The sequence below is a fragment of the Eretmochelys imbricata genome, chromosome 26 (assembly GCF_965152235.1).
Source record: "Eretmochelys imbricata isolate rEreImb1 chromosome 26, rEreImb1.hap1, whole genome shotgun sequence".
Classification (NCBI taxonomy): domain Eukaryota; kingdom Metazoa; phylum Chordata; order Testudines; family Cheloniidae; genus Eretmochelys; species Eretmochelys imbricata.
The window spans coordinates 10,486,120-10,513,699 of NC_135597.1; the positions used below are offsets into that span (position 1 = coordinate 10,486,120).

At 46.0% G+C, this 27,580-nt stretch overlaps 2 protein-coding genes across 5 annotated transcripts in view; one reads left to right on the forward strand and one right to left on the reverse strand.

Annotated features, from left to right (window-relative positions):
• Positions 1 to 3,322: 3,322 nt before the first annotated feature.
• Positions 3,323 to 7,386, reverse strand: PCNA (proliferating cell nuclear antigen). The gene is made up of 6 exons (XM_077805702.1): positions 7,046 to 7,386; positions 6,351 to 6,448; positions 5,871 to 5,938; positions 4,776 to 4,970; positions 4,159 to 4,282; positions 3,323 to 4,012 (listed from the first exon to the last, which is right to left on the reverse strand). The coding sequence occupies exons 1-6, from the start codon at positions 7,264 to 7,266 to the stop codon at positions 3,930 to 3,932; spliced, it is 789 nt and encodes a 262-aa protein (XP_077661828.1). The 5' UTR covers positions 7,267 to 7,386; the 3' UTR covers positions 3,323 to 3,929.
• A 2,571-nt stretch (positions 7,387 to 9,957) lies between these two features.
• The window catches only part of CDS2 (CDP-diacylglycerol synthase 2), a 40,155-nt gene continuing 22,532 nt past the window's right edge, over positions 9,958 to 27,580 (forward strand). The window contains exons 1-3 of one of the 4 annotated variants that reach the window (XM_077805882.1): positions 10,000 to 10,134; positions 18,453 to 18,926; positions 19,027 to 19,149. Coding sequence is in view for 1 of the 4 variants with exons in the window: in XM_077805879.1 (XP_077662005.1) it covers positions 10,084 to 10,134 (51 nt within the window). In the remaining 3 variants the exon portion in view is untranslated. Of the gene's footprint in view, positions 10,135 to 17,363; positions 17,501 to 18,452; positions 18,927 to 19,026; positions 19,150 to 27,580 lie in introns of those variants that run through there. The other 3 variants (XM_077805883.1, XM_077805884.1, XM_077805879.1) reach the window with 3 other exon arrangements.

Here is a 27,580-nt window from a genome sequence, read left to right on the forward strand (position 1 = left end):
TCGTGCAATTGGGGGTCGGGGAGGGTGTATGGCTGGGGGTTGCACCAGGAAGCGAAGCTCAAGGCTACAACCATTAGCCCCGCTTCGTTTCCGATGGTGAAACGTGATTAAAGATTACCACCATGGAAGCGTAGAACCATTCCTGCACTTTACAGTAATCCAAAGCTGATCTCAGCTCCTCGGTTCAACATCACGTTTCTGAGTCCCCTTCCCCATCCTCTTTGGAACCCCCTTTCAGGTAGTGGAAAGCAGCTATCAAATCCCCACTCACTCTTCTCTTCCGCAGACTAAACAATCCCAGTTCCCTCAGCCTCTCCTCGTAAGTCATGTGTTCCAGTCCCCTAATCATTTCTGATGATTTGATGTACAGTGAGAACAGCTGATTGGGCCTTTAAAACAGACCTGAAAAGGTGCTATAACAGGAGAAAAAGAGGGGCACTGACTTTGGATCCTTTACTGACTTGGTACTTACTGCTCCAGACCAGTTGCAGCGTTTGGCTCCGACAATGACAGGCATTCAGGCAGCACCACCTGACCCAAGTGCTCTAAACCATTTCTAACAATCTACTGACAATATGACACGTGGGAGAGACTAGCAGCTATGCAGAGGGATGCCAACAGCAGCCATGAATAGCTCATGCAAGGTTGAGACCTCCACATTCAGATTAAAAGACTGCAAAGGGGTGTTTCTCTAGTGCAGCGTTTCTCAAATGTGGCCACCGTGGCTGCACGCAGCCACCTGGGGCTTTTCATCCAGCCACGACAGCCTCTTGGGGGGGTGATGAGGAAGGGGGGCAAAGGATTGGCACCCCCCCTCCCACCCTGCACCAGCTGTGGAGACCGGTGGGGCACAATGCTGCAGGAGCAAGGTGAAATCTCAACCCACCTTGCAGAGGACTCAGGGGTCGGGCTTCAGCCCTGGGGTGGTTGGGTGGCAGGCTGCAGAGGCGGGACTGCAGGTGCACAGCAGCAGGTGCTGAACTCCAGCTCTGGCCATGTGGCTCCGGCCTCTGGCCCCCAGCTCCAGCCGCTCAGCGGTGGGCATTGGCCCCCAGCTCTGGCCCTGGGCTCCAGCAGCTGGAGCTGACCAGGGGTGCTGACCCCTGGCTGTGACCGAGCAGCATCAGGCATGGACCCTCAGCTCCAGCCACGCCCTGTGCTGATCCCCAGTCCCTGCCACACACCAGTGAGCACTGATCCCTGCTGGCAGAAGGTGGCACCCCTGGCCCTGGCTGTGCAGCAGTGAGTCCCAGCTCCGGCTGCAGGCACTGACCCCCAGTCATGCAGCCCCAGCTCTGGCCACACAGGCATGTGCTGGCCCTGGGTGCTGACCCCCGGCTCTGGCCACATGGCAGTGGAGCTCATCACCTCGACCATTGCCTCAGGTTCCCACAGCCTTCCCCCTCTGACCACCCCACCCAGGCCTTATTTTGTCCTGGGGCTTGCTGAGAAGTGATATTAACATACAACTATCATTGTTCACAGCAGACTTACTGGTGAGCTGGGAAGCTGTGATAAGTGATATTAACAAACATACAAGTATCACTCTTTACAGCATTATTTTTATTATGGAGTCTGCAAAAAAAAAAAAAATCTCACCACTACCCTACACAAATTACCATGATTTGGACGTGTATATGTGCATATTCATTTGTTTTGCCTAGTTATTATAGGAAAAAATGCCACACTCTGCGACCACAAAAGAAAATTTGTTGCAAACACCGGTGGGTGGAAGACGCTGCAAGATGGTGACTAACTAGTGAGATTATTATACCCTAGGTGACACGTCACAATTTCCCCTCTCTGCCAGGCTATTTGGTTGAGCACAGGAAATTCCCTCAATGCTTTGAGAGATAATCAATTAAAGAAACAGGTTTAGGGGGTCTTAAAAAGTCAGCTCTAATGCTCCTACAGAGCGATATGGTCTGACAGCAGTTACGCAGGGGAATTTCTGCAGAAATATTATCCTCAAACCCGTTGTAGTTTGAGATAGCAAAGCAGTGTTGGTTTTAGCCTACGGCTGCCACCTTGTGACTCTCTACATCATTATTCTAACAGATAGTGAGTGCAGTCATTTTGTAACTAACAAAACTGAAGATGGTTGGAGGTTTCACAGGGCTTTCAGGTAAGTGTGACCACTGCACACAAGCATGCTTTGAGCAATATCATGGTAGCTGAATTATATTTGGAACACTGGTTAATTCAGGCCCCCAAACACCCGTTTTAATGGTCATGAGGAGTCTAAGTAATATATTACCCTCTCCATACAGAGCAAAAGTTCTTGCCAAACTTCTCTAGGGATGGGCCTGTGGGGTAGTTTAAACCACCCTAGCTCCCAAAGCATTTGACATTGGAAAGTGCTAACCAAATACTCTTGCAGCTGGGAAAACTGCGGCCCCCAGCAAGGCAATGAATTCTCCCTAACACTTCCCTGGCCCTACTGAGAATTTGAGTAACTTTTAATATAAATGTTGGCTGCAACTTAACAGGTTTTTTACTCCAATTGATTGTAAATGGTTTTTAGAAAAAAAATCAAATAATGCATCATCTTTGTTACAAGCTGAAGGAAAATGGGAAGAGTTATTGGTATTTCAAAGTCTTACCCAAAAGTGGTATTAGTGCACTAATTTTGCAATCAGTAACAAAATTAAATTGGGCTGTATTTGTTTTGTATACAAGTTTAGTAGAAGTTATTTTGAACTTGTCATTCATCTTAACACTATTTTAAGAAACTTTAGATAATTTAGTTGAGCTGCAATTACAAAATTTCCAGTTTATTAACGTGGTCAGCCAAGTCTGGAAACTGAAAGTTGCAATAGTTGAAAGAGGTATGCTTAATTATTTTAATGCCACTTGTGTAAACACATTTAAAAAAATTTCAATTAAGCTTGAGTCAATAAGTAATCAACTTAATCAAAATTGATGTAAACCACTTTTAAATCATAGTAAGCATATCTACGCAAAGTTGCCTTAGTTTAGGCAAACTGCTTCCACATCTGTGGTTATGCTGCAATGTGTGCAATCAAGATCCCTGTGCTCTCTAGCCTTAGACTTCCCCTCTTACATCAACAGGCAACCTGCTGCAAAACAAGTATGTAGGTTTCAAATACAAGTTGTTTAAGAGACATCGGTCACACTCACTTATGTCACTTGGCTTCCAGTTACAGCTAACAAATAAGGAATGTTTAATTTTAACTGCAAACTGAAATTGGCTAGATAGCAGTATCTTTTAGTCACATTAGTTATCTGTATTTAAAATCAGTCATGTGATTGTCCACTAAAAAGCTGATGGGTACAGGTCATGGTCACATGAAATACCAGAAGCCTTCCAAGTTTTTTTTATTGGATTACAAATAATGTTGATATCTAAGATCATGCTGAGGTATACATTTGACTTAAAACCAAAATAAATATTCTCAGTGCTATTCAGACTTACTGTTAAGTCTAGTCATAGTTTGAGAATAAGATTCAAAAATTTTATTACCATTTTCACATTTCAGTTATAGTACAGTTCCCATTTTGATAAGGACATCGTAAAGACTGAGCTCTTTTTCTGTTAGTCATTTAGAAACTCTTAGTAACTTCAGTTGACTGAGGTTTCACAGGTAAACCCCTAGAGAGATCACTGTTTATAGTAACGCAATGTTTCAATAGTGCGGCCCTTTACAACTAGCAACTTCCAAAGAGAGTTAAAGCGTAGGTTCTAAAAACAGCATCTAAAAAGGTGTAAATAGACCCATGGTCAAGAATAGCAAAGATACAAGCATTTTTCAGAGGAGATACAAAACAAAAATAAGTTGAAAAAATATTTACAGAGAAATATGTACAAACATGCCTAACAGCATTATTTGAGGCTTCCTTCCTCCTCAGAAAAGTAGATTTCATCTCTCAACAGCTCTCAGGGGATCTTCCCTTGATCCTAGTGCATTTTAAGAACCATCCTGCTGATCCTCAATCTTTGGGGCAAGATAGTATTTTAAGTGTCCCATATCTGCAATCTTGTACTCCACAACTGAGGGAGAAAAAAGGCAAGTCAGTTATTCAGAACATTTCCAACAAACAGTGTAGTTTAGGCCAGCGTTGAGACTTTACAATGCAGCTTAGAAGTGGTGTAGCTATACAAAATTGTTTTGAAGAACTGAAAGCAGTATTACTTACCTAGTGGAACATCTGCAGACATACTAAGTGTAACTGTAGGTGACAGTGGTGTGGCTTTGGTGAAAAAATTCAAGTACCTCAATGCAAAAGTGAGCTGGACTGGCTCACTCATCTCTATTGTAACCTAACAGGAAGAAATCAAAACCACCAATCATGAATTAAGACTACAATGCTCTCTTAAAAGCAAGGACAATGATCAGTAGAGCCCCATTAAGTATTCATGTCATTTCTGAACCTTTTTCAGGGACAGATTTCTTCATGTTCTCATAGCCCATAAATGTAGCATGGCACAAGAAGGAACTTCTGGGCACCTATCAACTATTAGTTGCAACCGCAATTTTCTCCCACAACAGAGCAAACACCAGCCAGAACACTAGTAATATTTCCCCCACCCACCTCCCATTTTTCTGATACCCATGTATTACTCAGCCCTGTATTAGAGACAGGAAAGACCCAGAATGTTGTAGCTTGTCAGTTCTCTAGACCCAGCCAGGTAGGCTGGACTTTCTGAAAAATCTGCAGAGAATTGATGACTCGGAAGTTGCTCCTGCTCCAACAGTAGTGAGATACTCGAGTCCCCGTATTTTAGAAAATTTTCAGACCACCACCAAACTTACAGCTTCTTCCTCCTTATCCACATTACTGGTCTGTGACAGCTTGATGTTTCCATTTCCTAGCTCTCCATTGGCAGAAAATTTTACACCATCTTTTGCACAAGAGATGACAACAGCATCTCCAATATGGCTGAGATCTCTGCAGATCCGTGCAAATTCACCAGAAGGCATTTTCACTACACAGCTGTATTCTTGTTCCTGTGAGAAGACAACCTTAGATATAATTTCTAACAGTACCTGAACAAACTTTTGTACTGTCACTTCTATTCAAGACAAAAGTTGTTGCATTCTTTCAGAAAAGAAAATCCTATTATTCCATTTCAATATTCTGAGGTGGAGTTCTAATCTGAACTATGGCTAAAAAACAGCAGCTTGTTAGCAAGATCTGGCCTTGGCATTTTCAGTTTTATCTGCTAACTTTCAAGTCTGTAGCTTTTTACTTACCTTGGCTCTGCAGTACTTAAAGGCTGATTCTATTTCACAGTCCATCTAAGCTTGCTAACTTCTTAGCTATTTTTATGAAAATCCACTTAAAGCAAAGAAGCCATAAAAGGGATACTTATACAGCCTTAGTCTGTAAGAACTTTATGGACATGGAAAAACAGCTTGACTGAGTCAGTGAAGTTTGCAGCACTGAAAGTTAATTACCCAAGCATGTTTGTTTTGCTTCCAGATTCAGTACCACCGAGTCACATTATGCTGCTTTAGTCTATTCAAACTAGAACCAGTATGTAATGATAAATATTTACATATAAGGTGTACCTTCTATTGTGGACTTCAGTTAATGCTGTTTTGTTATTTTAAGGGATTTTACAAGTGAAAAGTCAGCAAGAGCTTGTACATTAGCATGTGAGACAGAGACAGCAGATTTAGGCCAAAAATATCACACACAGAAACAAGTCTAAGGCTTCTGCTGAAATTTAATGAGAGCTTTGTTGGGAAACTAAGTTTGCCTTGAAATAAAGTTTAGGTTTATTACATTTCTTAACAGGAAGAAAGTCACAAAACATTTTATGACAACTAAACTTTCAAGTTCTAGACTTATTTGTAAAACCCAATAATCTAATTTAGGTCAGCAGTGGAGGAGACAAGACTTACTGGAATTCCAAGTTGTTCCACATCCAAATCCATTAACTTCATCTCATAATCAGAGACCTTCTCCTGATCTAAAAAGATAGGATATATTTGACCAGAACTGTTCTAAAATATTAAAGCTAGGGATGCTGGTTAGATTCTGTCCCAGAAGATTTCCTCAGTGTAGTCTTAATTTGATAAAGAAATCAAATAATGTTTTAGGTTTTTCTTGCTGCCACTTTGTGACTATCCCCAATGCCACAATTATTCTTTAGACAAATATCCACTGAAGTCTACCCAAAATATAGTGCTTAATAAAGTTAAATAATGACTGATAGTTCAAAGATATGCATATATTTTAATTCTGGAACAGCAAAGGAAGCCAAGGCACTGATGAGCTGTTCAGAAATGCAGAATTACAAGATTTCACCCCAATTTTGCTTCATAACTGAACTAAAGAAGTTGTATCTTAATTGTGAAAAGATTTGGAGTCGAGATATTTACTTGGTGCCTCAAATACCAGAGCCAGTGTATCTGCATTGTCCTCTGCTCTGAGGGTGATGATGTCTTCATTGCCAGCACACTTCAGTATTTTGGACATACTAGGAAAGAACAAGAGAACTCGCTCAGCCGGACTGCACCAAAGTGGTATGGGCAAGAAACCCGAGGGGGGAAGGGGGGGTTTCTGTTTCACACACCGCTTTCATGCGGCTGCCTCCAGCGCATCAACGCCAACAGCAGCCGGGGAACGGAGATCAGCCCCTGCGACATGGCAGCTCCGGGGGCTGTTCAGCCTGACCCCCCCCCCCCACCAACCCGCGCGGGCCAGGGCAGGTGGCAAGGCCGCCGGTGGGGGGCGCACGCGGAGGGGGGCGAGAAGCCGTAACTCGGACCCCGCTCACCGGACGCCCCTGGCCACGGTGCCCCGCAGCGCCCCGCCCAGGCCCGGGCACTCGGGGCCCCCCCCAGCCCCGCCCCCACGTGCAGCTTTCCCGCCAGCGCGGCCGGGGCATTGTGCGACTGGCGCCGAAATGACGTCACCTCCGCTCGCGGGCAGCGCGCGCTGCAGAAACGGCGCGAGACACCACTCGCCCCCCTCCCAAGAATTTCGCTCTCTCGCGCCAGTCAGTAACCACCCCCCCCCACGGCTCTGCCCGCTTCCCGCCCGTCGCTGAGGGGCCTGCCCCCAGCCCCGCTACCTGGCCAGGTTGACCCCCATGGCGATGTTGCGGTCGCAGCGGTAGGTGTCGAAGCCCTCGGAGCGCAGCGTGAGCTGCACCAGCGAGACGTGCGAGGAGTCCATGCTCTGCAGGCTGATGCCGCCCGAGCCCAGGTCCCAGCAGGCCTCAGTGATCAGGTCCTTGAGCGCCTCCAGCACCCGCTTCAGCACCGAGCCCTGCACCAGCCGCGCCTCGAACATCCTGCCAGCGGGGGAGAGGCCACCCAAACCCAGCGCCGCGCTGCTCCGCGCACACAGAGACTCCCCCCGACTGCCGCCCCTGGGCGCCAAACGGCGGCTCTTATAGCGCCTCGGGCCTCGCGTCCTGGCCCCGCCCACACGTCGCGCTGCACCAATCATACACAGGTTGGCGCCGGAAGCCTCGCCGACGCGCGGCTCGCTCACCAATGAGCGCCCCCGTCATACCGGTAGTCCCGCCCCCTTGGCAGCACACCCGCTCACCGGAGAAGCGTCAGAAATCCCGCCCGCATGCCTGTGCTCAGCCAATCACGACGTAGATAACGTCGCTCCATGCTTGCCAATCACCTTACGTGTCACAATCGGAGCCACACCCACCACTTACGGTACGACCACCAATCAACGCATGGCTCTCATTGTCCATACGTACCTGCCAATCGCTGTTCTCCTCAGCACTGGGCTCCGCCCTCGTGCCCACAGCTCCTCCCACTCCCAGCTTCTCTCCTGTTGTCCCATGGGCGGAGCGGCGGGTGGGAGTAAATGGAATGTTGGGGCCCCATAAGTTCCATGGGAGCGGATAGATGGAATGTTGGGGCGCCAAATGTTCCACAGCAGTAGCTGTGTGGAATGTGGGGGCCTTGAATTTCCCATGGCATCGGGGGGGGGGTTGCTTCTGGGTGGAACATTTAGGGACCTGTCGGCCTCCGAGCTGCTGGAGGAGAGGAGCAGGGGCTGCTGCTGGGTGGAACATCAGGACTCTGTAGGGTCCACTGCAAATGTGTTGGGGCATTGGTCCTGCTCTGAGCAGGGGGTTGGACTAGATGACCTCCTGAGGTCCCTTCCAACCCTGATAGTCTGTGAAATGTGGGGGGCTGTTGAATGGATTGTTGGGGCCCCAATGGTTCCGGGGCAGTTGTGCACCCCTCTGTGCATAGGGGCTGATAATTGGAAGCTTGGGCCCCGGGGTGGTTAAGTGGCACTGAGTGGGAAAGCAGGGTTTGCAGCGGCAGGATGGCATGTTGGAGCTCCTAGGGTTTCACGAGAGTCATGGGAGGGGCCTGGGTGGAAAGCTGAAGTCCTGAAGGTTTTGGGGCAGTGCGGAGTTCTGATGCGCTGAAGGCCCCACGGCAGTTCTGGGCTGCCAGATGGGTTTGGATTGGTCAAGCTGTAGAGTTTGCCAACTTGCACCGATTGTGGTGGTTTTTGTGGTGATGTAATCAATCTGTAACCTCCCAGGAACTTTCCGGCTTTCATGATGCTGCACTCAGTGGTCACTCAAAATATCACAGAGCTCAGAGCCACTTCCTACAAAAGCACAAGCCCCCCTGAATTAAACATTGTTCCTTACTTGCAATCAGTTAAAGGCCTGTAACATACAGCCTAGCCTCTCCAGTAGAGAGACCCTTGATACCCAGGTCAGCAACTGCATTACAATGTCAGAATCAGTGGCAGCTTCAATGCACCATCACTTGCCACTTTTCTTTGAAATTGCAAAACCAAGTTCTAAAACTATCCAGAGTTCTCATGCCCCACCAATTTGTTGTTCATTGAATGCTGAACAACTAAGGTTATGTTACCTCTATTTGGCACTGGTGCGACCACTGCTGGAATACTGTGTCCAGTTCTGGTGTCCACAGTTCAAGAAGGATGTTGACATTTTGGAAAGGGTGCAGAGAAGAGTCTTGAGCATGATTAAAGGATTGGAAAACATGCCTTATAGTGATTGACTCAAAGAGCTCAATCTATTTAACAATACAGAGGTGACTTGATTACAATCTATAAGTCCTTACCTGGGGAACAAAAATTTTATAATGGGCTCTTCAGTCCAGCGGAGAAATGTCTAATGAGATCTAATGGCTGGAAGTTGAAGCTAGACAAATTCAGACCGAAAATAGGAAGTACATTTTAAACAGCGAGCGTAATTAACCATTGGAAACATTTACCAAGGCTCCTGGTGGATTCTACATCACTCACTGGCAATTTTAAAATCAAGGTTGGATGTTTTCCTGAAAGATCTGCTCTAGGAAAGATTGTGGAGAAGGTTTCTGGCCTGTGCTATAGTGGAGGCCAGACTACATGGTCACACTGGTCCCTACTGGCCTGGGACTCTGTCCTCACACCTCAAACTGTGGCCTTTGTGTCTCTTTGGAGGGTCAAGCCCTGCCTGCGAAGACAGACTCAGCGCCACGTGGTGGATGCAGCCCTTGTGTGGGTGCAGAGGGGGAGTCTTTGGCCGGTAATGACGTGCCCCCGGCAGCAGGGGCAGGGGCACAATGTGTACGGTGGGGATCCTGAGAAGCAAATTGCAAACCCCGCATGCCATGGAAGCCACTTCAAGCCAAGGGGTGCAGCAACACCCCTAGTTCCAGCAGCTCTGCACTGCACCCCCGCCCGCCTGGCCCCGCTTCCCAGGCCTCCATCGCTCTCTGGAGCGGGAATCCCGTGGGACGGGCGAGGGCCCGGCGTGACGGCCCCACGTCCGCCCCTGCGTACACCGATCATGGCGGCCTCGGCAGGAGAGCTGCCACACCTGGGCGGGGCTGCGCGCGCGCGAGCGAGAAAGAGAGAGAACGGCGGCGGGCGGGCGGGGCGGCTTCCGCATTGAGAACGAGGCTGGCGGAGACAGAGGAGCGGCCACGCCCCCTTTCCCCCCCCTCCTGCGCCTGCTATTGGCTCGGCCGCTTTCCCCCCGCCCCCCCCCATGGAATCCCGGGGCCGCTCGCGCCGCCGCCGCCGCCTGGTCTCGCGCTGCAGCGCTCGGAGCGGCGGCTCTTGCACCGGGAGCGGCAGCCGGGGCGGACGCCGCGGCCTCGGGCCAAGATGAGCGAGCTGCGGCAGAGGCTCGGCGGGGCCCCGGAGCCCGAGGAGAAGGTAGCGGGGCGGGGCCAGCGCTGCGCCGGGGGCAAGGCAGGGCAGGGCAGCCCCCCGCTTCGGGCGGGGGCTCGCAGCGGCGGTGGGGTGCGGCAGATGGGCAGGGGCGGGCGGTCGTGGGGTGCAGCGGAGACGCTGCTCAGCGGGCTGGGTTGCGGGAGCTTGTCACGGGCGGGGGCCCGGAGAGGGGGTGCAAAGGCCGGGGAGGCAGAAGGAGTGAGGGGCGCCATGCGGTGATGTGTGTGCTTGGGGGAAGGGGCCGTGCGAGGTTGGGGTGTAGGATGCGCGTGGGTCGCGCTGCTGATGGGATGATCCGCCCGGACGGGAACCGGGATAGTTTCCGCCCTCCCTAAGGAAAAGGGGTCGCCGCGGGGGGTTGGCCCGGGGGCAGTGCCAGGCCTTCGCAAGAGCGGTGTGGGCGGCGTGTGTTTCGGTGTAAACAGGTTTGCTTTGGGTCCCCCCCCCGGAGCTGTAGCCTTGTCTGCCTGGCTGTCCCCTCCCTGGAAGGTGCTCGGGTGCACGTGCCTTTGCCGGCAGACAAAATCTCCGCGAACCAAGAAGCGGGCGTGCACGAGGCTGGACGGGGTGTCTGGTCTGTTGCAGCCCGTCTCCGTGCCCAGAGAGCTGCACCCCGGGGCTGGGCCGTTGAGCGCTTTGAAAAGAGCCCTGAGCAAAGAAGACCTCGCTGTGCTGCTCTTTTCTAGACCGTGGTAGAAGCATCCGCTTCTGTAGGCATTATTGGTCCCTTTTTGGAGTGCAGCTGGTTTCTGTTGCGGGAGCTCTGATTATTCTGGTAATGGGGCCGTTATATTCTTGACTGCCCCAAGTGTACACAGCGTTTTACAGACCTACCCAAAAAACCAAAATCCCTGCGCGGAGCAGCTCACAAGGGACCTATAATATGCTACCCCTGAGAAAAGATACCGCGTTGCAATGAAAAGTGTGGTCTGTTGGGTTACACAGAACCTATGATTTCAGCAACCTAATGAGAGCATTTAAGGTGCTAAGAATTGTAATGGGAATGAAAATGGAAGTTTCTTATACACTGGTTTTGTTATTTTTCAAACAAGAACACATCGAGATGTTTTAAGGGGGAAAACTGTCACCATCAAGTTGTCTTGTAAAGCAACTGTAAAAGGGTTGTACTGTCAAGATAAAAATCATATTTAAAAATGCGCCTTTGTCCTTGCAGTTAGTCATGTTAGGGACATTGAAAACGAGAACTGAAAAATTGTATTTACTCTTTACTTTCTCATGCTGTTAGATTAGTTTTTGCATCTTGCTCAGCTTAAAGACTACACCGGCAGGTCAGTTTCCTTTTGGCTCCTGTTCATTAGGGCAGTAGAGTGGTGCTTGTATTTCCCACGCTGCAGTGGAATGGTTGAACTACTTAAAATAAAGAAGTTAAAATCATGACAACATTTCTGTGTTTTAGTAAACATCAAGTGACGGTTTGCGTTTGTTTCTACAATTGCAGCCATGTTCCTCTAACATCTCACATGAGTTTTAATATACATCTTTGGTTCTAATTACCTATATCATTATAGAGCTGAAACTTGAGGGAGAAAATGACCCTTTGTTGAAAGGGGTTGCTAAAAACTTGCCTTGATTTAGGTCCAAGGTGCTGACTGCCTCATAGCTTGTATAAAGGTGCATCCTCTCAAAAATTATTGACTTCCATTTGTTCAGTGGTAATAACATTTTCATTTTCTATATTAAACAAAAGAGGATTAACCCCTCGTCATCTAGGTAATTGCTTTTGTTTCAATTGCAATTTGTTTTGCACCAGGGGAATTTAAAGAACTCTCATACCTAGGCTTGGATTAGGTTTTTATTGGTAAATGTTGACAAACATCAATTTCAACATGCCCACAAATTGATTGGAAAAATATTTCAATCAATATTTATCAACATTTTCAGATAGGCCAAGTAAGAATGCTGCTTGAGAACTTATTACAGTTTGATTTAAGGATATTTATTGTGTATTTATTGACATGGGATGACGGTTTGTGATTTAACTGTTACAGAGCTTTAACTTTTTGAATCCCAGTATATAGTCTTGTTAAATAAGTGTCTGATTCCTCCAGCTATTGCCTGACTCCCCCATAATTTTCCCTAACTCTGAAAATTTCAATAGGTAAAAATACAAAAGCCATAAACCCCATAATTTTGCACAACTGTAAAAATGTAAATCAATAAAAATAGAAAAAAGCTTAAAATAAACTGATTCTCCCCTGAAATCATTAACACGGAATTCTGCCAAGCTTACTTATCCTGCGATACTTTTGTAGGAGTTGGAATGCTTCCTAGGAAGCTTGGAGACGCTAGTATTGCTTAGCTGAGATGAAAACATTCTCTGTCAGCCAAACAAGCTGAGCTCGTCTTAGCTATGTGGGATATGTTCTTTTTTAAGAAGGTCAAAGGGCTGTTATTTAGAGTGCAATCTCTCTGGTTATCTGCAGATAACAAGGCTGTTTTTTCATACAATGAGTTTTCTAAAAGGTGTGTCCTCCAGTTATGTGTGTGTCAATACCTTGAGATGCAGTCCTCCCAATAGAAGTCTGGGAATTACGAGGCATCGCTCATCCCAAAGTAACCCAAACCAGCAAACAAAATGGGAAGACAAAGAATTACTGCAGCCCCCTCTGATGTTAAAGGTGGCAGCTGTGCAACAATACACAGCAATTTAGGGTGGGAAGCAAATAATATTTTGAAATTTAAGGAGCGAGAATGAGGTTGTCGGAATGTGATTACCTAAATTGGGTGCTTGGCAAGATTCTCTCTTTAATGTATTTTCCAAGGCCTTGCATGTGCAATGAGGTCCATGTGAGCGGACCTGTGCAGCAAGCTCATTGTAAGACCCCTCGGGGTCTGAGAGGGTAAAGCTGATTAGCACCAGGGTTATCTTCCTCAATGTTTTGGAAAGTGCCTGGCATGCTTGAGGCATGACAGCAATAAAAATAAGAGCAATTGAGTGTAGCTTGAGTGCATGCTGTAATGTATGTGCAGATCTTTTTACTGAACCCTGCGTATCACGTCTGAGCACCATTGTACCGCGGGGACTGTGTTACCCGTTTTCTGTTATATTTGTAGCCTTGCCAAGAATAATAATTTAGCAGTGTTCTCTGTTTCACAGAAAAAAAATAGCTTTGAAAAGAATAGAAGCCCTGTATGATTCTTAAACATTTTCTCCTTTTGCTAATTTTTTAAAGTTAAAATTGTACATTATTAAAATCTAGCATTTCAGCATTTTTTCCCCACCTCCATGGTGTTTTACACTTCAGTCAGCTTTGCAAATGGAAACAAGAGTTAGTTTCGCTTTCTGCTCCTCGTTTGTTGGCACAACACATTAGCTGTTGTTCCGTTGGTACAAGGGAATGTTTAAATGTGAAACTTTTTACTGGAATAAAAACCCATTCCGCGTTTCCTTGAGTGTTAGATTTTGTAAGACTTTAGAGTGTGGGGCTCAAAGATAGGGGATAGGATCCTTTTAATTCCCTCCAGATCACAGTGAAATGCAATAATTGGAGAAATTTACGTTGATGTTAATTGTGCTGTACCTGCTGTGGATAAATAGGAACTCAATCCTATTGACCATCTTTACCAGCAAAGGATTTGATTAAAAAATAGCTGTCAGTGGATGTTGGTTATTAGATGAATACGACGAAAGTTCTCAGCCCCTACAGGACAGTTCAGTTCTCCTGTTCTCCCTTGCTGTTTATAAACTCCTTCTTTTATTTGCTATAAAATTGGATGTGGGAGTCTTCTTGGTTGAAGTGAGGAAAGACTTTAATGTGAGTGAGATCAAAGTCTAGCGCCCGTTGTACAAGCATCCTGTTGAATCACATTTTCCTTCAACTGCAATTTTACAGAAGTGCAGCAAACACATCTAATTCTTTTTTTCTGTTCTACGTGAGATCCAGGGATTTTTCAGGGGTCTCGGGGGCTAGTAATACATTCAGCTAGCACGTGTGGGAAGGGAGGAGGGCAAGACCGTGCCATTTAGAAGCAGAGTCTTTAGGGCTGCAGATCTTATTGATGCGTGACTTACAGCTTTCTTTGCCCGCCCTTTGTGGTTCACATCCTACATCTTGGTGGAAAATACCGTCCCTTTTAACTATAGTGGCAGCGGCAGGAGCCCATTTAGCAGCTCTGCTGCGAGGCATACTTGTGCAGTGGGCCATACAGGTGAAATTTTCCACTGCTCAGTTTGCTGCTCCTGCCTCGCTTGAAAGGGGTGTTTCAGCCCTGACCCGAGAGGTCATTTTGGTCTCCATTGCCCACTTAATACTTGGCGTCTCTGAAACTGCCAACAGAGGTGCCAGTTAGTCTTTTACAATGGTGCCATTTATTGTGAAGACATCCTGCAACTAGGAATTGGTCTGAGACCACTCTAATATAGTTCACAATGGTTTGCCATCAGATGGTAGCAACTCGTACCTCTGCCAATCTGGCCTCGAGCTGGGGAAAGTGTCACTAGCTGATCCTGGTTTCCGTCAGTCGCTACGTACCAAGAAGGGTTTATTCTTGCAAGATGCTGAGTACGCTGCAGTCAGTGGGAGTTGAGGGCATTCAGCACCTTGGCAAGCTGAAAATATATATGCAGCTCTCCTCTTCGCTGCCTGCTTCTTTCCAGGTTCATATCGATGCTGGAGTGGCTTTGATCGCCGATGGAATCCGGTAACTTAAGGATCTGGTCCCAGAATCCTTCAGTGACAATGTTTTGTGTGAGTGAAATGCATAGCAAGGTGTTCGACTTCTGCTAACCCATTTGTTATAGACGTAAAACTGCACTGAGCTTTCCCACATAACAAAGGCCAGGCATGACACAGCAAGAACTGAAATGCTGAATCCAGTGTTTTCTGTTGGTAGAAAATCTCAAACGGACAGTGATGGGGGGACAGACACACTGGTTTGTTCACAGAATCGTCTTGATGGGGATGTTGCCAGTGCTACCTTCATGCTAATAAGTGGCTAACTTATTTCTTTCTGTCTGTCTGGCTGAGTGTTTCATTGTCTAAGCTTGCAGCACCAGATCAGCTGTATTCTCCAGGCAGATGACTGACCTGTTGTGCTGAACTCTTGCTGTCTTAAACTCTGCAGAGCTTATGTTTATTCCCTATCTATAATCAGGCCATTCTAGGCCATTGTGATGGAGGCTCTGGCATTTCAGCTTGCCAAGGTGCTGAATGCCCTCAGCTCCCATTGACTGCAGTGTACTCAGCACCTTGCAAGAATAAATCCTTCTTGGTATTGTGTCCCTCCTTCTGTTTCTGAAGCATATGGTTAATGACAAGACAGATAAAGCTGAGGTGGACGGGAGGTTCTTTCATGGGAACAGGAGACTAGCAATCAGAGCTCTGCATTTCTGTTTCCTACTCTGCCGCTCTCTGTACCTTTCTTAAATCTACATATGAATTACCTGGTGTGTAAACGGCATATACCTATCTCTCCGGGATATTGTAACGCTTAACGGACTTGCATAAGGGATGAATTTGGCTTTGTTTGGGAAGTGACTAGCGCTTCTTGGCTGAAAGGTGCCAGACACAATGAGTGCAGATGATAAAGGAAACCAGTCCATATACATACACTATGGTTTGCCAACCAGTCGTGTCTCCTGGTTCAGGGATGCAAGGAAAGGATTGGCTGCTTAACTCTTTAATGCAGGGATGGGCAAACACATTGGGGTTGCAAAACCGGATGGAGGGCTGGGTAGGGAAGGCTGTGCCTCCCCAAACACCTGGCCCCGCCCCTTCACAACCTCTGACCCATCCAACTCCTCTCCCCCCCCCCCCTGCTCCTTGTCCCCTAACCACCCCCTCCTGGGACCCGCCTCCCGGGACACCGCTCCCTATCCAACCCCCCTGCTCTAAGTCCCCTGACTGCCCCAACCCCGATGCACACCCTCACCCCCTGACAGGCCCCCCGGGACTCCCACGCTTATCCAACCCCCCTGCTCACTGCCCCCTGGGACGCCCTGCCCCTTATCCAGCCCCCTGGCCCCCTTACTGTGCTGCTCAGAGCAACATGTCTGGCAACCGTGCCGCTGGGCTGGAGCTAAACACACTGCTGCTTTGCCCAGCAGGAGAGGAGGGCCAGAGCGCTGCCCGCACAGTGTGACGACGGGAAAGGTGGGACAGCAGGGGAGGGGCTGGGGGTGAGCCTCCCCGGCCGGGAACTCAAGGGCCAGGCAGGACGGTCCCGTGGGCCGTAGTTTGCCCACCTCTGCTTTAAGGTGACAAAGCTCATAGAATCACAGAATCTCAGGGTTGAAAGGGACCACAGGAGGTCATCTAGTCCAACTCCCTGCTCAAAGCAGGACCAATCCCTAATTTTTGCCCCAGATCCCTAAATGGCCCCCTCAAGGATTGAACTCACAACCCTGGGTTTAGCAGGCCAATGCTCAAAGCCCTGAGCTATCCCCCCCTTCCTGCAGGAATTTTGAGTGGAAACTTCACAGTGCTTGCTATCATTTGCCCCAAAGATCCAGTCCAGTGTAATAAGTGTCTGTCTCACTCGGTGAGCTGCCTCGCTTGTAATATTCTCTTGACCTTTTCTATAGCTACATTAAAATTTCCCAAGTGCATGAAAGATGGTGAAGATCAGTGGATTGCTTTTTAGAAATGAATTTTATGCATCAGGGACTAGGTTCGTAAAGGTAGCGGTGATGTCATGAAACTGACAACACTAGATCAATAGGATTGTCTGTTTATCCATAGAGCGGCAGATCCTGCTTGCCTTACTTACGTGAGCAGCCCAATTAAAGTCAATGGGACTGATCAATAGAGGAAGGTAAGTAAGGTTTTGCACAATGTTCTTATTAGCAAATTAATTTGATAAGCTAGATCTTCTATTAGGACTTGAAAAATATTTGGGAAAATAAAGGGTGGTAGTTTCTGTATTCTGTGATGGCAAAAACATCTTTCCAGATATGAACAGAGGATAAATTGTTGAACTATGGCTTTTTGGGGGTGGGGGGTGGGGGTGCTCTGCAACGGGCTCCAGAACCACCCTGCTGCTTATAGCAACAGATTTAAATGGTTGTTCAGAAACTTGTACGCAACAGGGATGTTGTCAGCATTGCTATTCCATTTTGCTGTTGCTGGAGCCTCTGCAGCACTAGAAGTGTTGACCTCGGACTCTGCAGGTAGCTCCTCCTGTACTCTTTGACATCTGCCTCTAGCTGATCAGTTTAGCTATTTGGTTAGGAGAGAACTGATTTTTTTTTTTCTCCCCAGCCTTGCTGACATTCTCCAGCCCTGCTGACATTCTCCAGCCCTAGATAGCTCTGATGTCTGGGAATTTGAGGCCAAGGGCCACATTTCCTTCTCCTTAACCTCTTGTGAATTGCGTGAAAGGAAAGAAGGTAAAAGAGGGGAGAGAGAGAGAACAAGCCTGTTCCTAATGGAAGACAAGGCTCTAGACCTGGCAGTGGTGTGAGATAATCTAGAAGGGTAGATAATTGGCTGATGCTAGGTGATCCTAGGGAGCAAAGACAAGGAAGAAGACCTCGAATGAGACCGTTGCTTTAAGTGGGAAGCACTTCAGTGAAGGGACTGGCATTGTAGCATTGGTGGCTCTGGTGTGAATTTAACAGCTTGTCCCTTGGTGAGGGCACTGGATGGGAAGATGCTCTACAATAGCTTCAGGAGTAGAAGTATCAGGGTTTGCATCAGAGTGCGTGGCTGCTGGAACTTATTTGCAATGACCGGTAGAGTTTTGGATGGTGAGTGACGAAGCTTTGGACACGCTGGAAACAATAGTCAAAGGTCTTTTAAGATAGCAGGTAGCTCAGAGGTTACTGCGCACATGTTACTGATAAGATAGTAAGAGGAAGATTTAAAAAAAAAAATCTCCCCTGTGGTTTGGCTTAGCTGGTGTTTGGCTAAATTCCATGTTTTAACTGTATTCCAATCTGGAAGTGACCACTCTTAAAGTTTTTAGGGCTCTTTTGAAACAAGGAAATCATTAAATCTTATAACAGTGATTCCTTACATGCAGATGCACATATTTTTATTGGTTCATGCGTGGACAAGACTGCTTCCCCGTAACACAGCTGCTGATGTATCATCCTTGGAGATTTGTCCTCTCCTCGAGCTCTTCAGAAAGACTCCCCATCCCTTCTGTGACGCTGCACCGCATATTCTTCATTGTGATAGGATTATAGCATAATTAAGACTTATTTTATGCAAGACGGGTTGTGTAAGGTGTCACTGGAAAAGTTAGGATTTGCTGAATATGAGTATCCTATTTGTATGCTTGCATCATTTTTGTATCTGAAGTTCTGAATATTAACTGTGTCTGTATTTCTTATGTAGTCATACCTGGGTGACGCCCACTAGGCAAGATGCTTCCAGTCTAGGTTGCTGGCGCGGAAGGACCTATTCATGATAATGGGCCGTTAGAAAGAACAATAGGCCTTAAGAGAAGCTTATCTCACACTGGGTGAACCATCCTGAGAACACTCCAGACAGCCCGTAAGCAATGGCTGCTACGACACTACAAGGGCATGTGACCAGGCCACACGACGCTGGACTCCATCTTGAGATGTTACTCTTTTTCCACAAACCGGTCTGGGGAACCAAGTTTTGAAACAAAGGGTTCCCGCCGTAGGCTAAAGCTATGTAAGGCAGGGGAGTGACATCGTCTGTTGTTCTTCACTCCCCACACAAGAAGACTCCTGGAAAGACCTGAGGAAGTGCTGGGCCCAGGCTAAAGGGATTTCTGGCCTGTGTATGAAGACCTGAGAAACCCAAGCTGTAAAGCTTATGCAGCTTGTGCCTTAAGAATCTGTAAGTCTTCCTGTACCATTAGTTAGATAGGGTGAGAATCTGCTAATTCATATCCAATCTAGTATATTAAGTTTAGTGTGCATTTTTGTTTATTTGCTAGGTAATCTGCTTTGATCGTAGCTGAAGGAACAAAGGCTGTTACATATTCCTCTCCACGTTGAGGAGGAGGCGGCAAACTGGACAATAAATTCATACCGGTTGGGGTTTGGACCAGGGCAGGACGGTACAGCTCTGGGGTGCTCGGCTGGGAAGCTGGTGGTAATTTTGGCTGTAGCCTCTCTATTGTTGGTTCACATGCAGTGGCTGGTCAGAGAGCCTGCATGTAACTGCAGCTGGGTGTGTCCCTGCCTGTGTGTATGCTGGTGAAAGTGTAAGACCGGGAGCGGCTCTGCAGCTTGTCACGGCAGTACAGTGTGAGGGGGAGCCCGGGCTGGTGGGTTAGAGGGCTCAGTGGTATCCCAGTTCCAGGTGGCACCTGTCACACCCTCCCTACCACACACCTGAAACTTTACCCAAGAATTCCTTGCCCTAAAGTATATGGGGAGCACAAAGCCACCTTTGTGTGAAATTTTGTGCTTGTAAAATTATGAGCTGAAGTGAGGGAGAGTGGCCATTTTTAAAATGACTTTATGCACGTAAACAGTAATGTGACAGTAGGAGCTGAGATTTAGTACTGAGCAAACTGCACGTACAGTAAAAATGTTCAGAATTCATTCATTGTGAATCAGTTCATTCACTGATTCTTGGTCAGACGCAGCAGTGTGTCCCAATAAAGCCTTCCTTCCCGTTTCACAAAGCTTTTTATACCCACGGTGGTCAAGGTGAAAGATGAAATCATACTCTGAAACCTCTTGCTCTGTTCATTGACCCTACGCATGAGTGTTTTTCAACCTGCGGTGCACAGATCCCCGGGGTCCGCAGACTATGGCTAAGATTTCCAAACGGAATTTCCGTTCGAAATTTTTTAGGGGTTTGCAAATGAAAAAAAGTTGAAAACCACTGCTTTGCATATAAGCCCCTTCGTTTTCTGTTTAAACCTTTTTTTACTGAAAATTTCCTGGGTTTTACAAGAAGTATTTTTTTCTGATTTTCACCCTACTTTTGTATCCTTCAAATACAAAAAAACCCACGTTTTATTAGCTCATGCCATGTATTGTATTTTCCTATGTGTATTACAATAATACCTTACTCTGTGTGTACATGCGAAGCTGCCTGTTGAAGTAAGGCTATTTGTTAATCTAGAAGATACACACAATAAACAGACACGCACGCAAGCTCTGAAGTGCCTGAGCATCTGAATGTACTGATGAATCTCATGCCCACCAGGTACCCATTCAAGCCGTTAGCAGATAACGGTTTAAAGCTTCGACCCACTGAAATGGGAAGAAAACAAAAATCTGTTTCAGAACACAAGGAAGTATTTGAAAGTTTAAAAAAAAACAAGGACAGGAGAAAAGGATGAAGTTGAGTGTATGCACTGCAACTGGTGTGGCCCAATTATTAAACAGAACTATTCGTCTATAAATCTTTACAAGTCTACAACAGTAAACTCTGTATTCAGATGAAAAGTTTTATTTGGGGATTAGAGGATGTATTGTTTTCTTAAACTCAGAGGTGGCATTGTGTTTTGAGTTCTGTTTTAGTTCTGCAGCAAACCGCATTGATGAATGCAATTCAGAACATTAATCTACTGAAAATTTCCCACCCCCATCTTTCCGGACACCAAAATAAACCTCGATATTTACCCACAAGAAATTATTCTTTTTTGCACTGATTTTTTGATCACCCTGTTTTTGTTGTGGTGATGGTAATAAACACTGATAAATTCCCAGGAAAAATTTCTCTGTACACACACAACATACTTCACCCAGGAATCTGAACCCATCTCTTTCCCCACCCTTTTCTGTTCTGGGGCAGCTAAGAGCTCAGTTTAAAGAATGTTAATTTAAAGGGAAATACATCCAAACAGCAGACAAAAACAAGTGAATCATTTTAAATTTCATATTAGAAGAGCACAATATTTACCTACATTCCACCTATTTACTCCCTTTCAGTGAAAAATAGCATTCTTTACTTTCGGTCCTAAACAGCTATACCGCGTTGTTTAACACCTAGGAGTGGCATTGCCCACTGGTGGTATCTGCAAAGTGCTTTGGGAATCTTTGGGATGAATGTCACTACAAACGTGACAGATATTGTCTCATTAGTCAAGGGAGAAACTTCCTCTGTTGTTGAAGTTGCTTCATTCCTGGGCTCAGACAGTTGAATTTCAGCAAGCTGAAGAGAGAGATGTAGACGTGATGAACAATTAAAATGCAATGAAAAGAAAGCTACAGGATCTGGCCTGCCAGAGGCTGAGGTAGTCATCACTGATTCTCAGGTTGGCTGGAAGAAAAGCCAGGCATCTGAAGTCACACAAGAGTAGGATGCTCCAGAAGCAGTTAGATGTAGGCTATACAACTGTCTGTCCACCCCACAGATCCAGTCTAAGGTGACAGGCGGTTAAAGTTTCCCCACGCAGGTATCCCCACCAGTCTGGTGCCTAATGAAGCCTGTAAGGTTATTTATTTATTTTTTTAAAAAAGGGAAGAATTGTCAGACATTTATTGACACAGTCATTTCCCATGTGTTCCAGTTCAGTGAGCATCCAGGAATTAGGACATTCTTGTAAACTGAGAGCAGCTGTATAGAACATCACAAAAACACGTGCTGACTGAAGTGTTACTGTCCCCCCGCTACTGAGCCGTGTAGCTTTGTTTCAAACACAATCAAATTTAGCAAGTCAGTAGGATCTGATCAGAGACGTGTGCAGTCTGCGTTCAGCCCAGCAACAGCCAGATTAAAAACTAGATATTGGTGTCAGCAAGCGTGATTCATTCAGAACAACATATCCTGGTGACTCAGTCAGTGAGCACAGCATGATGATTAGCTGTGAGGATGGATGTGCAACATCCCCCCCCCCGGTACTGCTCCAAATTGGTTGGTTTATTCCGAGAGGGTAAATGTACTGGGCTCACGGTCCTTTGCAAAAGCCTTATTGTATTATGTATTACAATGTACAGTGGCTGAAAGATTCCATCATCTTAGCCCTGGCCTAATATTTAGACTTGTTTGAGAAAAACTTTTACTAGATCCTATTGTAAAGAGTCCGCACGGGAACCATTTTTCAGACGGCTCCTGCATCTCTTTGCTAGAGTGCTGTTTAGCACCGACACCTATCTGATGTGCTTTGTCATTGTTGTATCGATCCATGGAGATGCATGTACACGGAGGAGACTGAGTATCCTAAATAGCTATTTGCATTAATGGTCAGAGAGGGGTGGTCTTAGTGTAAGCGCAACGTGCCTCGGATGGTATGTGACCAGGCTTCATCACGGAATTTGGTCCGCTGGTCGGATCATTCGCTTCCCCGGCTTCGGCTAGGTACTGACGGGGAATGCGATGTGAACACTGATCTATCCCCCCCGCCCCTTCCCCGTCAGCGGGGTTATCACACTTTATACTCCTAGCACTCAAATATAAAAATTTTATTAAAGCTAATGTTAAATAGTTATATAATACGTAGGTTGAGAAAAGAGTCTCTGTATATCTGGGTATAGTGTTTAGATTATCCACAAATACAAAGTTTGTCTTTAAAAGTCACGTTATACATAGAGTTCATAATCAGCAATAACCCAAATTTAGGTGAATAGATTTAACAATACAGATTAGATATTTTGAATCTGAATACTCGGGGGTACATAACTCATGAAAAGTTGTACAGAGATTTGGTTGTGGAAAGCAAAATATATCAATGAGTGGAGATTGTCCCTCAGTAATTGAGAATTAGGTAGCTTGTCCATTTAGAAAATACAGTCCATGAGGAAAGTACTTCAATTACTTTCCTGACTGCGCACAGTGATGGGTTCTCCAGGAACACTGACGAGATAGACAGTGCTTCAGAGCACACACTGATCAACCCTGAGGTCAGGACGGAATTCCTCTCCTAGATCCCAAAGCATGCAGAATTACACACCTAGCGAGTAGCATTATCAGGTGGCACTTTGACGTTTCTGGACCACCCAGTTATTGACTACAGCCAGAGGCAGGAAGCTGGGTTTGATGGAATAGTATTGATCGAGTCACATTCCCCTGGGGGGCAAATCTCCATCTGGAACCAGAAGGAAGTGGGAGCAAGTCTGTAAGGGTTGTCTACACTACCCGTGGCTGTTCCATGCCAGCTGATTCGGGCTAAGGGGCTATTTAATTGCGGTGTAGACATTCAGGCTCAGGCTGGAGCCTGGGCTTGAGGACCAAGGAAATCCATAATCACCGTCAGACTACCTGAAAGTAATTAGAGCTCTCTTTTTGCAAGCACGTTAGCGTCTGGTCTGACATAACCTCAAGAATATGATTGCGGGATTACATCTGTACTGTTTTCTTGCTTGCTGGAAGTCCAGTTTGCTGAAATTAGGGGAATTAGCCACCCCAGTCTGTCCCAAACTCAGAGCTAAACAAGTACTTCCTCCCACATTTCGCTGGTCCCACATATACTTTCAAGTTAAATGGGCTGTTTGCCGCCCAACTCCAGGGACGTTATTCTTCTTTCTCGTGAACGAAGAAGTCAGTGAAGAAATACTTCTAGGCTCAGGTTCCCAACACACAAATCCAAGAAGGAGTGCATTGGAAGAGTGCTGTCCTCTTCACTGTAAAGCAGACAGTGGTCCCGGAAATACAGAGAGCAGTTTGATTTCCCCTTCTCCCCTCCCAAAGCATATTGCTATATTGCAAAAAGAAAAGGAGTACTTGTGGCACCTTAGAGACTAACCAACTTATTTGAGCATAAGCCACGCTGTAGCTCACGAAAGCTTATGCTCAAATAAATTGGTTAGTCTCTAAGGTGCCACAAGTACTCCTTTTCTTTTTGCGAATACAGACTAACACGGCTGTTACTCTGAAACCTGCTATATTGCAGACTCTTCCCCATCCTCTACATTTAGTCTCACTGTCAGACCTTCAGCCGGGTAGATTTTCACCCTTTACTTAATTAGTTGCCTCAGTTTCTGGAAGATGTTTCAAACAAGCAGATCGATCAGCTCTGAAGAAGCAGTTTCTGAACATAGATCCAGCAGAGCAACTAAGGATCTGGTATCTAGTTTGCCAATTGTGTTCCATTTCTCCCTACATTTAAATCCCTCCTAGGACCCATTTTATCTGTAAGACAATCAAAGGGGGGAGCAAAGCTCTCGTAGTAGCTATAAATTGGTTCCCTAAAAGAAAGGGAGTGTAAGTAGGTGGAGTGTAGGTACCTGAGTTGACAGCTGGCCAGGGCACAATGGCTAACACCGCTTATTATGAAAAGGGCTTTGGGATAATTAATGACCGCAATTGGTCAAGACCGAAGTTTTGCATTTCATTTGACTAGTTATGTAGGCCTTGATTTTGCAAGTCCTTCCACATGTGAGTTGCTGCCTACACACCAATAATGTAAATTGGTGCCTTACTGAGTTGTTCCCAGTTCTTCAGTTGTCAGTGCTATTGACCCAAAGCCCGATTCTTTTTTGTAGCAATAAGTAGTATTTTCTGTGTCTACTTCTTGCTGGATTCTTGCAAAAAGAATAATTGTCTCTTTCCATTTAGACGAGGTGAGTGCACAGATAAAAGGATTTCTTGAACTAATACAAATCTAAGGCTGTTAATTGCTTGGGTCGGTTTTCCCATTTGGTGGTGAGGTTTCTGGCCTAGAAATACTGCCACTTGTTTCCATGACAACTGGGATCATGTCACAGATACTCAGGCAAATAGCTGATGCTCAGTGTCCATGTGGGGAAAGGCTGGACTAAACGTGCACAACTATTTAGTGATGCTCGCTTACCCGAGGAGTCCAAAAAGCCACAATGGAAGAAGCTGGTATTTGTTCGACTCTTAATAATTGGGTTTTACTTATTCCAGAGCCCGTGTCAAATATCTGGGTTTATAACATGTACTAGTACAAACTGTGCTCTCAAAAAGCCTGGCAAGAACTCAGAGTTCAACCTGGAAAACAGAAGAGCAGGGCTCTTCAACCAAGAGATGATGCTAATAAGAGGGGACCGGAGAGGAAGATGTAAAATAACATGATGGTTTGAGTGCTGCTGTGTATCCTTTTTGCCAAGGGAGGAGGCAGAGGCAGCCAGTGAAACTGAAAAACAAATTCTAAAAAGGAGCTTGTAAACTCTTTGTTGTCTTGTTCTGTTTGATCCAGGACGGGGGGCTCCTAGGCGCTACTCCAATAACAAGTAATTGCTAATTTTACATACCCCACTTAACCTGTGGAACTTACTGCCTGTTGACGATCTTTCACCAGCCAAGGATTTGCTTGAAAAATAGCTATCAGTGGATGTTTGTTATTAATGAATACAACAAGTGTTTAGTTCTCAGTTCCTACAGCACAGTTCAAGGCTCTTGTTCTCCCTTGCTGTTTACAAACTTGTTCTTTTACTTGCTATCGGAGTATTGAGGTTATGAGTTTAGTAAGGTTCAGACAGGAGTTAGAGATGTTTATATGGCAAGGAACATCCACAGTTGGATGTAATAAGATTAATAGATTCCAAGGCCAGAAGGGACCATTATGATCGTCTAGTCTGACCTCCTCTATGACACAGGTCATAGAACTTCCCCACAATAATTCCTAGAGAAAAAAATATAAATGGTATAACCCCTTATCCTTCATGGGTTAGGAAGAAACTTCCTTTGTGCATAGGGTTATTTCTCTGAAGCATGTAGCATTGGACACAGTTGGATTAGATGGACCTGTGTATCTGTGATTCGACTGAATTACTTCCAAGTTATAAAGGCTACAATGAGAACTGATCAGTACCTGACTTGTATTATGAGAGCAAGGGATCGCTCAGACTAATGGCCTTGTATTGAAGGAAACAGGTCGTTGCACATTGGTGGCACTCGTTGCTGGACGAGGTCATGTGCCTGAATTTTTTCAAAGGCTGCATCATGTTATGATCCCTATTTGTGATTCCTCAAGAGAAGGGTAAGAAAGCCCAATTGCTGCATTGAACTGCCAGCTCTTCCCGCCCTCCACAACCCTTCCTGGAGGCTAGTAGGGATGGTGGGGAATTATTTGTCAAAACGTTTTTCCACTGGAAGATGCTCTAAGAAGTCTCTAAGGTGCCACAAGTACTCCTTTTCTTTTTGTCGATACTGAAACTTTTTGCAGAAACGTATCTATTTTGACAGTTTTCACTGGGCAGGGTTCTCAGATCCAGGATGGAATTTCTGCAGAGGGACACTCACCCCGGAATAACCAATAGCCTAGAGGTTAAGGCACTCACTTGGCATGTCCAGAGCTCTGCTCTGAATCAGGTAAAGCTGGCACTTGTACAAGGGTTTCCTACGTCCCAGGGGAGTGCCCTAACCTATGGACTATTGGGTCTTCTGGGGTGGGTCTCATGCGTTTTTTTTTTTCATGAAAATTTTGGATTGAAACCCTTTTGAATGTGGAATGAAAACAAATGATGAAACTGCTTGTTTTGTTTTTGTGTGAAACAGAATTCTTGTTTTCCGGCCAGCCCTGGTGGCTGGGTGCCTCTTCGCCGTCCCCTACAGAATTTGGAATTGGTCTCTGCTGGTGGCAGGGTATCAGGCTTTTTTTAGATCAGTGACCTAATCCGTCACGGTAAATCATGTGTCGCTACACAAGTGTAACACTGCATGCATATTTCCCTCCTGTAGTCTTGCTAGAATGTTGAATGAAGTTAAAGGGACACATTTTTCTCTCCCCAGACTCGGGGAATGGCCTGATGGCCCATATACTCTGTCACTTGTACTCCACTCTGGTCATGCAAAGGAACCTTAAATATGTGTAGATAGAACTTACTCCCACTGCCACTTATGTAAAGTGGCCTTAATTGGGCTGTAAATGGTTTAAAAAAAAATCCAAATTTGGTTCTTTCAGACCTTTGTTTGACAAATATATTTCCCCATCCCCTTCTGTACCCTCAACAATATTTTTTCAACTTGCAGAACTCAACTGGTTTCAAACAAGGGGCCCTATTTTTGTGAGCACAGCTGCATCCTTTCCCTTTATCGTCATCAAATTTGCTCCTCCTCCATCTTCCATCTGCAAGGAATTGGGGGCTCATTTTGTTAGAGGGGCTTGAAGTTATGCCTATAAAGAGCAGTAAAGTTTTTTGGAGGTGTGTATACTTCAAACAAAGCCAAAACAGTTGCAATCTTTAATGACTATCTTTTCTAGTAAAGATAAGAGACTTGGTCACCGTGTAAATTTGATTCTTAAATAGAGAGGTGACAAACAAAAATGGTGAAGGGGGAAAAGTTGGGGGTGTGGGGGGGGTGTGTGAGAGAGTTTTTGAAGAGCGTTTGCAGTACAGGGAGACTGTAAACAGGTTTCCTGGTATCTGATGTGGTACATGCAACTTTTGTGTGACTGAGCCTTTTCATGTAGAAACCCAGTGTTACGAGACGCAATGTCGTGTGTGCAACATGGTTCAAGATCTGCTGCTTGCACATCACTGATGGAATAAAATCTCGACTTATGAGCAGTTAGAGAGAACCGTGCAGCTCTGCGGGGCTGATGTATTTATGCCATCGGCTCATGGTCCTTATTACCCCAGGATGACCTGATGCCCAGGCTTGGTTTCAGGTTGAGGGTGGGGGCG

Excerpts from the sequence above, each read along its gene's own strand:
- PCNA (XM_077805702.1), bottom strand. The coding sequence starts at position 7,266 with ATGTTCGAGGCGCGGCTGGTGCAGGGCTCGGTGCTGAAGCGGGTGCTG. Across the intron at positions 4,971-5,870 it reads TGGAACAACTTGGAATTCCA|GAACAAGAATACAGCTGTGT; the intron begins GTAAGTCTTGTC and ends GTCTTCTCACAG. Across the intron at positions 4,013-4,158 it reads GTCTGCAGATGTTCCACTAG|TTGTGGAGTACAAGATTGCA; the intron begins GTAAGTAATACT and ends TTTCTCCCTCAG.